The sequence below is a fragment of the Malus sylvestris genome, chromosome 7 (assembly GCF_916048215.2).
Source record: "Malus sylvestris chromosome 7, drMalSylv7.2, whole genome shotgun sequence".
Taxonomy (NCBI): domain Eukaryota; kingdom Viridiplantae; phylum Streptophyta; class Magnoliopsida; order Rosales; family Rosaceae; genus Malus; species Malus sylvestris.
The window spans coordinates 10334898-10348440 of NC_062266.1; the positions used below are offsets into that span (position 1 = coordinate 10334898).

Consider the following 13543-nt stretch of genomic DNA (forward strand, 5'->3'; position numbering starts at 1 on the left):
GGGAAATTGAAATGGAGGCTGTACTACTAACATGCACTCTATTTAATTAAGATGGATAACACTTGTGTTCTCTTTGAGAGAATCCACTTTGTCCTCTCATTATGACTAACGTATCTTTATTGTACAAATATCATAATCAGAATTGTTCATTCTCTTTATCATTATCTAAAGATCATCTATGCAAAAGGTCATTCAATTCGGAGATCTTTTAGTCATTCATAAGCAGCATCCTGACTAAATGATCTCCAAATTGAATAATTATGTAAAGAAATGATCTTTAAATGATGATAAAAAGAATGAACAACTCCATTTCTAATGGTTGTATGATAAAGCTAAGTTAATCTCAAGAGGTGGGGAGACAAGTAAGCTCCTCCATGAGGGAGACACAAGTATTAAGATTATGACTATTTCCAATGTGGGTTTGCCTTTCCTTTCCTTTGCCTCCCTTTGCCTCTATGACAGCTCAAATTAAAGTGATCTCATAATCAAACCATCTTTCCCTTCCTCTCAAAAAGCTCTAAGAAAACTTTTGTTGCAAGTCTCTCTCTCTCTCTCTCTAACAACCTTCATAATGAAAGAGAAACACTGAGGCTTCTCTCAATTGTATTCTTGATTTTCTCCAAGAAAAACATTTGAGAGTGATATAGAGATAGAGTTTTAATCATTTTGTCACTTTAATTTAAGCACACGTGTAGCTAGCCAGGCATATGGCTAATGCTAATGCTAATGCTAGAACAACAGCAGCAGGTGCAGCAGCTCCAGCAGCATCAACATCAAAGTTCATCAAATGTGTGACAGTTGGAGATGGTGCTGTTGGAAAGACATGCCTTCTCATCTCCTACACTAGCAACACTTTCCCTACTGTATATATTTTCTTAGCTTCAACCCCTTTATGCCTCTTTTTTTTTCCTTTCTGTCATTTTCATTGAATTTTTCATATTTGTTTCCCACTATCTTCTTGTTTTCTCAACAGTCATACATGATCTTTCTTTGTAATTAACAGGATTATGTTCCAACTGTTTTTGACAACTTCAGTGCCAACGTTTTGCTTGATGGGCAGACTGTAAATTTGGGTCTCTGGGATACTGCTGGTTCTTTCTCTCTCTCTCTCTCTCTCTCTCTCTCTCTCTCTCTCGCATGTATATTTTGCATGCTGAATGGGAATTTTAAACTTTGGTTGCTAGCTTGTAATTCAGTTTTCTGCCAATTTTTTTTATGACAATTATTGGTACTTTTGTTTGATTTTAGCATCACAAAGGTATCTGATAATTCATTTTAGTTTAGTTTAAACGGCTTAAGACTGCATCTTTCAGCTTCATGCCACTAAAACGAACAAACTATCTAAACCCTATATATCTGTCAGCATCATTTTTCAGTCTGCATCCATGAACCATATGTTCTTCACAATAAAACAAAGAATAAATTGTAAAGATTTTATCCTAGTAAGTAGGATATGAATGCCAATTCTTTGAAATTGGAGTTTTTTTTTTTATACAAGCTAGGAGGAGAGAACCGAACTTAGGACCTCGAATGTTGGGGTAAATGCTCTTACCTCGTAAATGTTGATAGCCGCTTGCAAAAGTAGAGTTGTTTAAAAGAATTAAAATTAGCGAAATGTGTGATGCCAAGCTTTTTGTAAAGAGAAAAAGGTGGAGTGAACGAGCATTACTGTATGAGATCCTAAAAGGGTCTTTCAGATTCGGCAAGTCAGGTTCCATGAAAACAGAAAAACTGAAATGTTATACATATATTTGAGAAAAAAATGCCTGTAACAAACAAAGAAAATCAGAATTAAGCTTTTCCAAGTTATATATATATATATATATATATATATATAATATGATGTTCTATCTGTGTGAATTAATTTTGCAGGTCAAGAAGATTACAACAGATTGAGGCCTCTTAGTTACAGAGGAGCTGATGTGTTCCTTCTTGCCTTTTCCCTCATAAGTAGGCCTAGCTATGAGAACATATCAAAGAAAGTGAGTTTCTTTTTTCTCTACTTTAGCTATAAAATTCATCTTAAGATTCACTTTTTCTAAATTGCATGTACCAAATGTATATATTAATCGGATTCTTGTTTTCTGTCTCTCCTTTTTCTTTTTCTTTTTCTTTTCTCCTCTTGTTATGGTGGAGAAGTGGATCCCTGAGCTAAGACATTATGCCCCATCAGTGCCTATCATTCTTGTAGGGACGAAATTAGGTAATCCATTCTTTCCACTACCAATTGCTACCTCTGCAAATTGGAGTGATCTAGTTTATGTTTCTTTTTCGTTTATAAATTTCTCTATGCTCTAAATAATGGAGAATGCTGTATATGTCGAGTCCAGCTGAGTCCAGGAGTATTTTTCTCGAAACAGTGTTAAGCGTTTTTTGCCATGAAATAAACTTTTGAGAGGTTTATTCGTTGAAGAGCCCTAAAGGTTAAAATTTGAACGCAGCGGAGCAGCTCATGTTTTTTGAATTTCTATGTGTTTATGTCTTTTGCTGTTTTTCAACTACTTATGGTTTATTTGCTAGGGCAGATCTGAGGGAAGACAAACAATTCCTAATGGATTACCCCGGGGCAGGTACCATCTCTACACAACAGGTAGATTTCCACTTTCAGCTACTTTGGTCCTTTTTAATGCTGTTTGTGTCATTGCTAAGGAATTGCATTAATCTAATTTAATCTGATTTAATTATTCTTCTGCATTTTTTCTAATATTTTAGGGTGAAGATTTGAAGAAGCGGATAGGTGCTGTATCGTATATAGAGTGCAGCTCAAAGAAACAGCATGTAGGTCTCACAAATATATATATATATATATATATATGTGTGTGTGTGCGCTCATGAAATTCACAGAAGATAAACATGGAAAGAAAAATGTGGTTCTTTTATGTTCAAGTCAATACATGGTCTTCTTGAGGAACTTCTTCAGGAACCTAAGGATTAATTTCAGTATATTACTCCGAAATTTGCACCGAAGTTCATGTCTATACACATGGTAATAATTTGGACCCATTGTTGACTCGCGGAGTAAGGGTCCTGAAGTGTCCAAATTGGAACCGTGTATAAACGGTGCTCTTTGGTGCAAAACGTATGGTACTAAATTGAAATCGACCCTGGTAATCTGTCACTAGGTCTTGTGGCTTGTGCTGATGAGTTGAAAAATTATTGTTAAAAATTGCAGAATGTGAAGACTGTTTTTGACGCAGCTATCAAGTTGGCTCTCTATCCTCCAAAGTCCGAGAAGCAAAAGAGGAAATTGAGCATCTGCAGCGTTCTTTAACCTCTCTCTCTCTCTCTCTCTCTCTCTCTCTCTCTCATTTATACACTTTGTTCATTCTTTCCATCCCTCGTTCTCTTTCTGGGTGCTTCCTTCTCTTTTCAGAGAGAAAGTGTGCAATATTGTTGTGTTGTTTACTTAATTGTAAGGTTATTGTTTACTCTTTTCTGAGAGAAAAAGTGTGCAATATTTGTTGTGTTGTTTACTTAAGTGTGCAATATGTGATCAAATTATTTATATTAGACGCGTCAGTATTAATTTTTAGATGGCCCGCATGGAGTGGTTCTCGCTTACAGATCTCCCAGCCTCTTACACTAGCAGATTCCCTGTGAGAAGAAAACTTACGTTGTTCTGCCACCAGCTAATGGCTCGAGAGATGGAGATACTGGTCGCACCATCTTAGCATTCCATAGGACGTCATCCTGGAGCCCCAAACTGGCCACCAAACCACCAGCAGAGGTTGAAATTTGCCCAACTTAGCTTTGAGGCCAAGCGAAGTGCCCATCTGCCATCGAGTTCAATTGCACTCCTCTGTCAGGGTACCCAAGTGGCGTCGAAATCCATCCACAAATAGCATAGGGATAATCCTTCATAAGGTGAAGGGCTGTTTATCCTTGAAAACCAGAGTACATAAAAGCGATCCGTCCCAACATGTCTTCTCACCAAATTCTCCCTACTAGGAATGATACCTCATCAGATTCTCCATGCATACATCTTCACCCTTGCTTCCCATAGATTTTTTCCACAGAACTTCACAAGGGTTTGGATTGATGGAAGAAGAAGCTACATCATGAGCCTCTCCTATCCAACTGAGAGCAACATAATAAGCACTCTTAACAGTGAAAAGTCCCTTCAAGTTGAAATGCCAGATCAATCTATCCTTTGGCTTACTAATGCTCAGAGGCAGGGAGCAAAGAAGAGGCAAATTCCACTGTGGGGGAGCACCAATGATTAATTCCTCCTTTTTTTATGTAGAGCGTATCCAAGAAAAACACACTTCAAAGCACATGGATCCAGTTTACTCGGTTGCTCTTAGGAACATGAACAAACACCACACATCCAAACAATTGGTACAGATTTGGAGGTGGAAGGTAACTTGCTACGATGAGTGACAGTTTGGAGTGGTGTTTGAAACTGTAGAACACCGGAGGGAACTAGGTTGATAAGATATGCAGCGGAGCAGACAGTCTCCCCAATAAAGATCAAGGCAAGTGAGCTCCAAAATGACAGGCACAAACAACTTTCAGTAAGTGTTGGTTCTTTCTACTCCATTTTGTTACGGAGTATAAGGACATGAGCATTGGTGTTCAATACCATTATCCTGTGAAAAACTTTTGAAGCTCATAATTAACAGATTCTCCTCCATTATTTGAATGACAAATCTTAATTTTAGTATCAAACTGGGTTTCCACCATTTTGTGGAACTGCTGGAACATAGATCACAATTCACTTTTAGATTTCATAAGACACATCCAAGTCATATGTGTGCAATTATCTATAAAAGAAACAAACCATCTAGCACTAGTAGAAGTGATCGGAATGAATGATCATAAACGGTGGGTCACTTTTATCATACTTGAAGGGAATGAAACCCGATGGTTTTTTGCAAGTTCACAAACATCACATTTGAAACTCGATTCACTAAAACTATAAGATAACGAAGGAAATAACTTTCTAATATATCCAAAAGACGCATGGCATAAACTTTGATGCCAAAACCAAACTTCTAATCTTTGTTTCTCAGATGCAGTATTCATCTTGAACGCTTGACCCAACTCATCAACTTTTGTTTGTGGTCATGTCCAAGTAGTAGAGCTTACCCTTCCTAGTACCATACCAATTATGTTCCATGTGAGAATCGCCTGGAAAAACAATGTTTTGGCCAAAAAGTTATAGCACAGTATAGGGTATCAGAATTCTGTCCAACAGATAATAAATAATAAGCTATAATCCACTGGGGAACACCTAAAACTGAATCTGCAATCATTGAATCTGTAAGAGAAATAAAGCCCTCCCCGATTACCCGGGAAGGGTTACCATTCGCGTTAGACACCACATATTGAGTGGATGTGTGAAGATCTTCGATTAATCCGGGATCACAAATCATATGATTTGTCACCCCCGAATGATCAATCAAAATGTTGAATTTTTGATGTGTATTTCATGAAGAAACAATTACAAATGAAACATATATATAGGAAAAGAAAGTAGACATAAGCCTAACTTGCCTAACTTGCCTAACTTGCCTAATTTCCTAACTTGCCTAACTTGCCTAACTTGCCTAATTTCCTAACTTGCCTAACTTGCCTAATTTACACAAAGAATGTTGACTAGCCTAACTTCACTAGTCATCCAACATGTTTATTTCATGCATGCATTTTAACAAAAGATATGACTTGCATGCATTCCAACACTCCCCCTCAAGCTGGATCGAGGGGATTCCTTGAGCCAAGCTTGGACAGAATGCGCATGAACTGAGCCGTAGGAAGAGGTTTAGTAAAAATGTCAGCCAATTGATCATGACTGCGAGTGTAATGAGTGTTGATGATGTTGGCTTGAACCTGTGCTCGAACATAATGACAATCCACTTCAATATGCTTCGTTCGCTCGTGAAATACAGGATTGGAAGCAATATGCATGGCAGCTTGATTGTCACAGAACATAGATATAGGTTCCTTACTGTGAAACCCTAAATCAAACAGAAGACTTTTTAGCCAAATAAGTTCACAAGCAGTGGATGCCATAGCTCGATACTCGGCCTCTGCACTGGAACGAGCTACAACGCTTTGCTTCTTGCTGCGCCATGTTACCAAGTTCCCACCTACAAAGGTACAAAAACATGTGGTTGATTTGCGATCAAGAGAGTGCCCAGCCCAATCAGCATCTGTGTAACCCATGATGGCAATGCTGTCATTCTTTGTCATAAGGATCCTGCAACCAACAGACGCTTTTAGATAACGAAGAATTCTCTTCACAATCTGCATATGAACTGATGTAGGAGCATGCATAAACTGACTCACAATACTCACAGCATAGGAGATATCTGGCCGCGTGATTGTGAGATAAATAAGTTTTCCTACCAATCTTTAATATGCAGTAACATTGGAAAGAACTTCACTATGAGTAGTGAGTTGCAACTTACTATCCAGAGGAGTGCGTGCAGGTTTGCAATCCATTAAGTTAGATTCCTACAAGAGATCAAGGATATATTTTCTTTGATTGAGAAAGAGACCTTGATGTGAAGTCGCAAGTTCAATACCAAGGAAATATTTGAGGCGCCCCAAATCCTTGATTGCAAATTTGTTTCGAAGAGCAAGCTTGAGAGATTGGATTTCTGCATCACTGTCACCTGTCACTATGAGATCATCTACATAGATTAAAACAATGACTTTTCCAACTGAGCCATTACAAACAAATAGGGAAGAATCTGCACTACTTCTTTGGAAGCCAAACTCTTCAAGGACTGAGCTTAGTTTTGCATACCAGGCACGTGGAGACTGTTTCAGACCATAAATAGATTTGTGCAGTTTACAAACCATGTCAGGATCGCTCGATTGAGGATGCCCTGGTGGTAGTTTCATGTACACTTTCTCCTCTAATTCCCCATGCAAAAAAGCATTCTTCACATCCATTTGATAGAGAGGCCAAGATTGATTCACAGCAACTGACAAGAGAACCCTTACAGTGTTCATTTTGGCTACGGGAGCAAAGGTTTCCTTGTAATCCAAGCCATAAGTCTGAGTAAAACCACGAGCCACTAAACGAGCTTTGTGTCTTTCAATAGTCCCATCTAAGTTGAACTTTGTCTTGTACACCCAACGGCTACCCACTGCTTTCTTCCCTGTGGGAAGTTTAATTACACTCCAGGTTTTGTTTTCATGAAGAGCTTGCAGTTCGTCCCTCATTGCAGTTTGCCAAACTTTATGTTTACTTGCTTCTTGAAATGTTTGTGGTTCATGAGTATGATCCAAGGCACTAAGAAATGAGATATGAGAGGGTGAAAACTGCTTATAGGAAACAAAATTTGTGAGAGGATACCTAGAGGTGTAGGTGACATAATCATGTAGTCGAAGTGGGGGTTGACGAACCCTAGAAAGGTTTCGACGAATCTGGACTGGATGCTCAACATTTGTGACTTGGGAGGGAACATGTTCAGGTGATGGACTTGTAGTGTCACATGATGGAGGATTTTCTTGGTAGTACGGGACAATAGGCAATGGAAACATATCACTAAAAAACTCCCCCTGATCTGTATCACTTAGTTTCTTTGAGAAGTAGGACATATTTTCATTAAACTTTACATCCCTTGAAACTAGAAGCTTATTTGTGATTGGATTGTAACACTTATAGCCTTTTTGAGTGGATGAGTAACCCAAGAAAATACATTTGATCGCTCTAGGATCTAATTTATCATGATGAGGGGATTTGTTGTGAACAAAGCAGGTGGAGCCAAAAACTCTCAAGTGTGAAAGATCAATTTTTCTGCCTTTTAGCATCTCAAATGGGGACTTGAAACTAAGTATTTTGCTAGGCAATCTATTAATAAGATAGGCAGCTGTAAGTACTCCTTGTGACCAAAATTTCTTGGGTACATTCATATGAAACATGATTGATCTTGTCTTCTCAAGAATATCTCTATTTTTTCTTTCGGCCACTCCATTTTGTTGAGGTGTGCCAACACATGTTGTTTGATGCAAGATGCCATGAATACTTAAGTATTGAGACATGTTATGGGACATATACTCAGTGCCATTGTCGGATCTTAATATATGAATTTTTGATGCAAATTGAGTGCCAACCAGTTTATGAAAATCTTGAAAAACAATTAAAAGTTCACTCTTAAATTTCAAAAGATACAACCAAGTCATTTTTGTGAAATCATCAACAAAGGTTACAAAATATCTATATCCATCAAATGACTCTAGTATTGGACCCCAAATATCTGAATGAATGATTTCAAACGGATGACTGGCTTTATTGGTGGAAGACTCAAAATGCAACCTGGAAAATTTAGACAAATGACAAACATCACAGTGCAACTTGTCTTTGCACAATTTTGGGAATAAGAAAGACATCACTTTTTCAGAAGGATGGGCCAAACGTTGATGCCAAAGTTGTTGATCTTGAGACACACTTGAACTGACTTGAAAAACCTTGGGATCCTTAGTATCTTTAGCTAAGTAGTAAAGACCATTAAAAAAGAAACCTTCACCAATCGTTCTCTTGGTGATGATGTCCTGAAAAACAACATTGTGGGGAGAAAAAATAGCTAGACAGTTTAGAGAATTGGTGATGGCTCCTATTGATAGCAGTTGAAAAGGAAATGACGGAATGTAAAGAGCTGATGACTCTATGTGTTTTGAGAGTAAGTTGACCTTTCCTTTTCCTACAACTAATGCACCTTTTCCATTGGCTACTGACACTTGAGACGGTTTTGACAATGTTTTGAAATCATGCAAGTTATTAATTTGATTTGTCATATGATCCGTAGCACCTGAGTCAATGATCCAATAATCATGTTCATTACTAGCATTTAAGGCAGTAGAGAAGGCACTTGAAATACCTGGAATATCCTTCTACGAAACATGATCATGCCCAGCCAAGAAACCAGCAAATTGTCCAAGTAAGGCAGTGTGATCCTTTTTTTTAGCTACTGTAGCTTCATGAGCTTCATCTCCATTGTTATGCAGCTGTTTGTTATGAAGATATGCTGCAAAATCATTGATTAATGTTGTAGGATTGGTAGTGAAGTTTACCATTCCTTCAGTCGAAGAGATAGCTGCAGAATTTGCCTTGTAGCCATTGTTACTCAACTGTCTTTGGGGACCCTTTGGCTTCAATTCTGGATGAAGAATCCAACACCTGTCTCTTGTATGTCCAAGTGAATCACAGTAGCTGCACTTCAAATCTGGTCTTTTTCCCTTATAAACTTTGCCCTTATGATACTTGTTGTTGGAGACATATGCTCTAGTTTCAGGAATAGGATTTTTTGTATCTTGACTCATTACTTTCCTCCTTACTTCTTCCCTTTGAATGATGGCACAAACACCAGTGAATGAAGGAAGTTCAGCATTCATTAAAATGTGACTTCTGAGATCTTCAAACTCTGAGCCTAAGCTTGCCAAGAGTTGAAAAATCTTGTCTTCTTCTGCTCTCTTGATCAACATGGTGGCATCGGTGGTATGAGGACGATAGACATCAAGTTCATTCCACATGCTTGTAAGGTTGCCAAGATGTTGAACAAAGGCTTTTCCTCCTTGTTGCAAGCTCGAAATATCCTTCTTAAGTTGAAAGACACGGGCAGAATTATTTTGATTTCCATACATCTCTTTGACTTGCTTCCAGAGATGCATGGACGACTCAGAATAGCTGAAAATTTCAGCAATCCTACGCTCCATTGAGTTAAGCAACCAAGACATGACCAACTGGTCTATACATAGCCACGACTCGTAGGTAGGAGAAGTAACTGCTTGAGCTTTTATGGCACCATTTACGTAGCCAAGCTTTGATCTCCCTCCAAGTGCGAGAGAAACAGCACGGCTCCATGGAAGATAGTTGAATTCGTTCAACAAAATAGAACTGAGACGTTGATTAGGGTTGATTTCAACATTAGGTAGAGCTAAAGCATCCATCGAGCTCTCAGCTTCATAATGTTCTCCAGCCATCTTGGCTTAGAGTAAAAGAAACTTAGCGGAAACGATCAACAGAGCAAGGAATTTAGAGTTCCTGCTCTGATACCATGTTGAATTTTTTATGTGTATTTCATGAAGAAACAATTACAAATGAAACATATATATAGGAAAAGAAAGTAGACATAAGCCTAACTTGCCTAACTTGCCTAATTTCCTAACTTGCCTAACTTGCCTAATTTACACAAAGAATGTTGACTAGCCTAACTTCACTAGTCATCCAACATGTTTATTTCATGCATGCATTTTAACAAAAGATATGACTTGCATGCATTCCAACACAAAACAAAATTAGTGTTATACGAGGAAGTAGTCAAAACACAACTAGGGGTACCTGAATTAGCTTCATAAGCTGAGGGCAGAGCCGGCTCTTTAGCACCCACAAGACAGATGATACATGAAATGATTTGCCAGCAGTTTTTTTCTGGTTCCTTGATTGGTTCCCGCCTAAACGCTTAGGAGTTAGCTCCTTCCCGCCACCCGACTAGTGCATAGTGCCTTTTAGAACCTTGAGTATGCCACCTGTAGATAGTGCAATTATAATTTGAACAATAATTTGCAGTGTGCATGAGAGATTTTGGTAAATGAGAGACTGTTGTCGACTCTCACAATAATTCTGCTAATAATTGATATGAAACATAAGACCTCACAATTCCAAGTGGACAAAATTACTAGATCGTCATATTGGAACTATTGAAACTGGAATTTTTGTGTATGTTACCACGTTGAAATGGTAAGAATTATATACTATACAGGAAACAATTTAGATCCTAGTAATTAACCTATGAAATATGTTTCCTTTCCTACACTCCTATAATCATGAATAAATTACAATTTACAGGATCAGGGAAATCAATACCAAAGCATTTCTTATTCTCAACACTCACCCTCAAGTCGGAATGTATGTTGATAATTCACAACTTGCCAAGTAAGATAGTAAATTGTGATAGGCCCATCACTTTGTGAACATGTCCGCTAGTTGCTGTGAAGTTGATATGTGAGCTGTTTTGATAATTTCACTTTGGACCTTTTCCTGTACAAGATGGTAGTCGATTTCTACATGCTTAGTGCGTCCATGGAACACAAGATTTAAGGCAATGTGGAGGGTGATCTAGTTGTCCCAATACAATTTCACTGAATACAAATGTCAAAATCCAAGTCGTGTAGAATGGACTTTAACCAAATAATTTCACAACACGTTGCTGCTATGGATCAGTATTCTACTTCAGCACTTGACCATGAGAACGGTGGCTTGTTTCTTGGTTTCCCAAGGAACACACAATACCCGGTAAATAATAGTCGAGTACCACAGCACCTAGTCCAATCCGCGTCACAAAATGCATTCGATTGGATTAAACTTTTTGCGAAGAAGAACAAACCTTGTCCAGGTGTGCTTTTGATGTAATGCAAGACCCGGTGTGCTGCCTCTAAGTGTGATGTACTTGGTTTTCCAATAAAGAGGATTAGTATGTGGACTGGATATATTAGGTCAGGCCGTGTGATAGTCAAAATGAGTCGACCAACAAGTTTCCAATATAACCAAGGTTCTGAAATACATTCTCCATTGTCTTTGCTAAGTGATAAATTTTCTTCCATGGGACTTGGCGCTAGCTTCGCACCAAGAAGCCCGGTGTCTTCATGAATATCCAACGCATACTTTCTCTAGGTAATAGCAATCCTTTTGCTTAACCTTGCAACCTCAATGCCCAAAAAGCACTTTAGGCGTTTGAGACTCTTCAACTTGAACATTTTGGAAGCTTTAGTATCTTCCAAATTGTTGCATACCAAGATAATATCGTCGACGAAAACAAGCACGACAATAACCTTGTGTACAAACTAGGATGGAGCTAGAAATTTCTTCTAGTGGGGGCAATCCAAAAAACAATTAAGAAAACCTTATTATAGTATGGTTTATACCCAATATCATAATAGGGATGATTTCAAATGATGATGTATTCCAATGTTACAAAAATTTCCATATAGTAGTGGAAAGTGGCAAAGTGATGAGAAAAATATTAATACATGATAGGCTGGAGAGTGGTTTTTTGGTTTGAATGACAGAACAATATCACTTTTGCTCATATAATAGTTGATATGGAGTATAAGTAGTATGAACGCTTGTTGGATATTAAATACATATTTTTTCTTCAAAGATAATGCACGTATATTATATAAGGCTTTTTAGTCAAAATGTCCTTGAGATTTGCATAACACATAACTTTGGTCCCTGAGATTTAAAATCAATAGAAATGGTCTCTAAGATTGTCCACCATCTATTATTTTGGTCATTCTGTTAAAAAACTCCGTTAAGTTGAGGGTATAACACATAACTTTGATCCCTGAGATTTGCATAACACATAATTTTGGTCACTGAGATTTGCTTAACACATAATTTTGGTCCCTGAGATTGTCCATCATCTATCATTTTGGTCCTTCCATTAAAAAGCTCAGGGACCACTTAACGGAGTTTTGTAATGGAATGGCCAGAATAATGGATGGTGGACAATCTTTTGGACCACTTCTATTGATTTTAAATCTCAGGAACCAAAGTTATGTGTTATGAAAATCTCAGGGACTATTTTGGCTAAAAAGCCATTATATAATTTTAGTCTGCAGCTAAACAAACAAATTACTTGAGTGTAGGCATCTGCCCCCAATGAGCCTTCATTGGCTCAATCAATGGTACGAATGAAGAGTGAGTAGTCAGCCTTGGATTGTCCAAAATTTGCACATTGGAGGGATGTCAAAAGCTTAATGAACTACTGGTAGGATGATTACTTTAGACCATGTAGTGATTTATGCAATTTACATATACGTGCCTCCCCATTTCATCCTAAACCAATGGAAGTGTCATATATACATCCTCGTCAAAGTCGCCATGCACGAAGGCATTGTTTCCGTCGAGTTGGTAGAGATGCAAATTTTGAGTGGTAGCCACGGCAAGTAAGAGACAATAGTGCCAAGAGCAAAGGTTCCACTATAAAACCAATTGCTATATGGAAGTAACCCAATTACTTAATGATAGGAGCATATTTATGCGACTTAGTTAACATGTTTTCTTGCACTTACTTAGTTAGTTATTGCTTATAAGAGTGTTTTAAGCCATTTTCGTATGTTTGTAGGTCCTAATAACAAAGTTGGCAAGAAAAGTGCATTTTGGTGCATTTTGGAGCAATTTTGGGCTGAAATAGATTGCATGCACTTGGAGACATAAGGATGGACGTTTTTGGAAGATTAGAATTCAGCATGTGTGTGTGCAAGTGTGTTGACCTACAACTAACAAACATCATAGATGCCATGTGAAGGAGAACATGTGTTGATTGTGGCTGATATGATGAAGATGTGTGTGTGCAAATGCAAAGGTAAACATGGACAGCACAAACACATGCAAACCCACGGCAAGGAGAGGGTCTTTTTTGTGCAAAGATGACATACACACACATGCAAACTGCACGGACAGGTTGGAGGGCAGCAAATGGGTGATTTGTGGCTGAAATGATGAAGAGCATGTGTGTGTGCAAGTGTGACAGCTTGTGGATGTGGAAATAATGATAACATGGCAGCACACACATGGGAAAGCAAGGAA

At 38.1% G+C, this 13543-nt stretch overlaps 1 protein-coding gene and 1 long non-coding RNA gene across 5 annotated transcripts; one reads left to right on the top strand and one right to left on the bottom strand.

Annotated features, from left to right (window-relative positions):
• Window positions 1-432: 432 nt before the first annotated feature.
• Window positions 433-3473, top strand: LOC126629125 (rac-like GTP-binding protein RAC2). Of its 4 annotated transcripts, none has more exons than XM_050299020.1 (7): window positions 433-863; window positions 1004-1073; window positions 1873-1982; window positions 2137-2203; window positions 2526-2590; window positions 2713-2778; window positions 3173-3473. In XM_050299020.1, the coding sequence occupies exons 1-7, from the start codon at window positions 708-710 to the stop codon at window positions 3269-3271; spliced, it is 633 nt and encodes a 210-aa protein (XP_050154977.1). In that variant the 5' UTR covers window positions 433-707; the 3' UTR covers window positions 3272-3473. The 4 variants fall into 4 exon arrangements, with proteins under 4 accessions (XP_050154977.1, XP_050154975.1, XP_050154978.1 ...); XM_050299018.1 differs by having other exon boundaries at window positions 435-863; window positions 1004-1091; XM_050299021.1 differs by having other exon boundaries at window positions 436-863; window positions 2140-2203.
• Window positions 3474-4808: 1335 nt separating this feature from the next.
• On the bottom strand, window positions 4809-5973 carry LOC126629126 (uncharacterized). Its single transcript, XR_007625668.1, has 2 exons — window positions 5563-5973; window positions 4809-5509 (listed from the first exon to the last, which is right to left on the bottom strand). It is a non-coding gene; the product is annotated as an uncharacterized LOC126629126 (long non-coding RNA).
• Window positions 5974-13543: the final 7570 nt, after the last annotated feature.

Bases quoted from the DNA above. Each gene is read 5' to 3' on its own strand.
- LOC126629125 (XM_050299018.1), top strand. From the start codon at position 708: ATGGCTAATGCTAATGCTAATGCTAGAACAACAGCAGCAGGTGCAGCA. The intron at 2,204-2,525 runs GTAATCCATTCT...TTGCTAGGGCAG, and splicing joins TCTTGTAGGGACGAAATTAG to ATCTGAGGGAAGACAAACAA. The intron at 2,591-2,712 runs GTAGATTTCCAC...CTAATATTTTAG, and splicing joins GTACCATCTCTACACAACAG to GGTGAAGATTTGAAGAAGCG.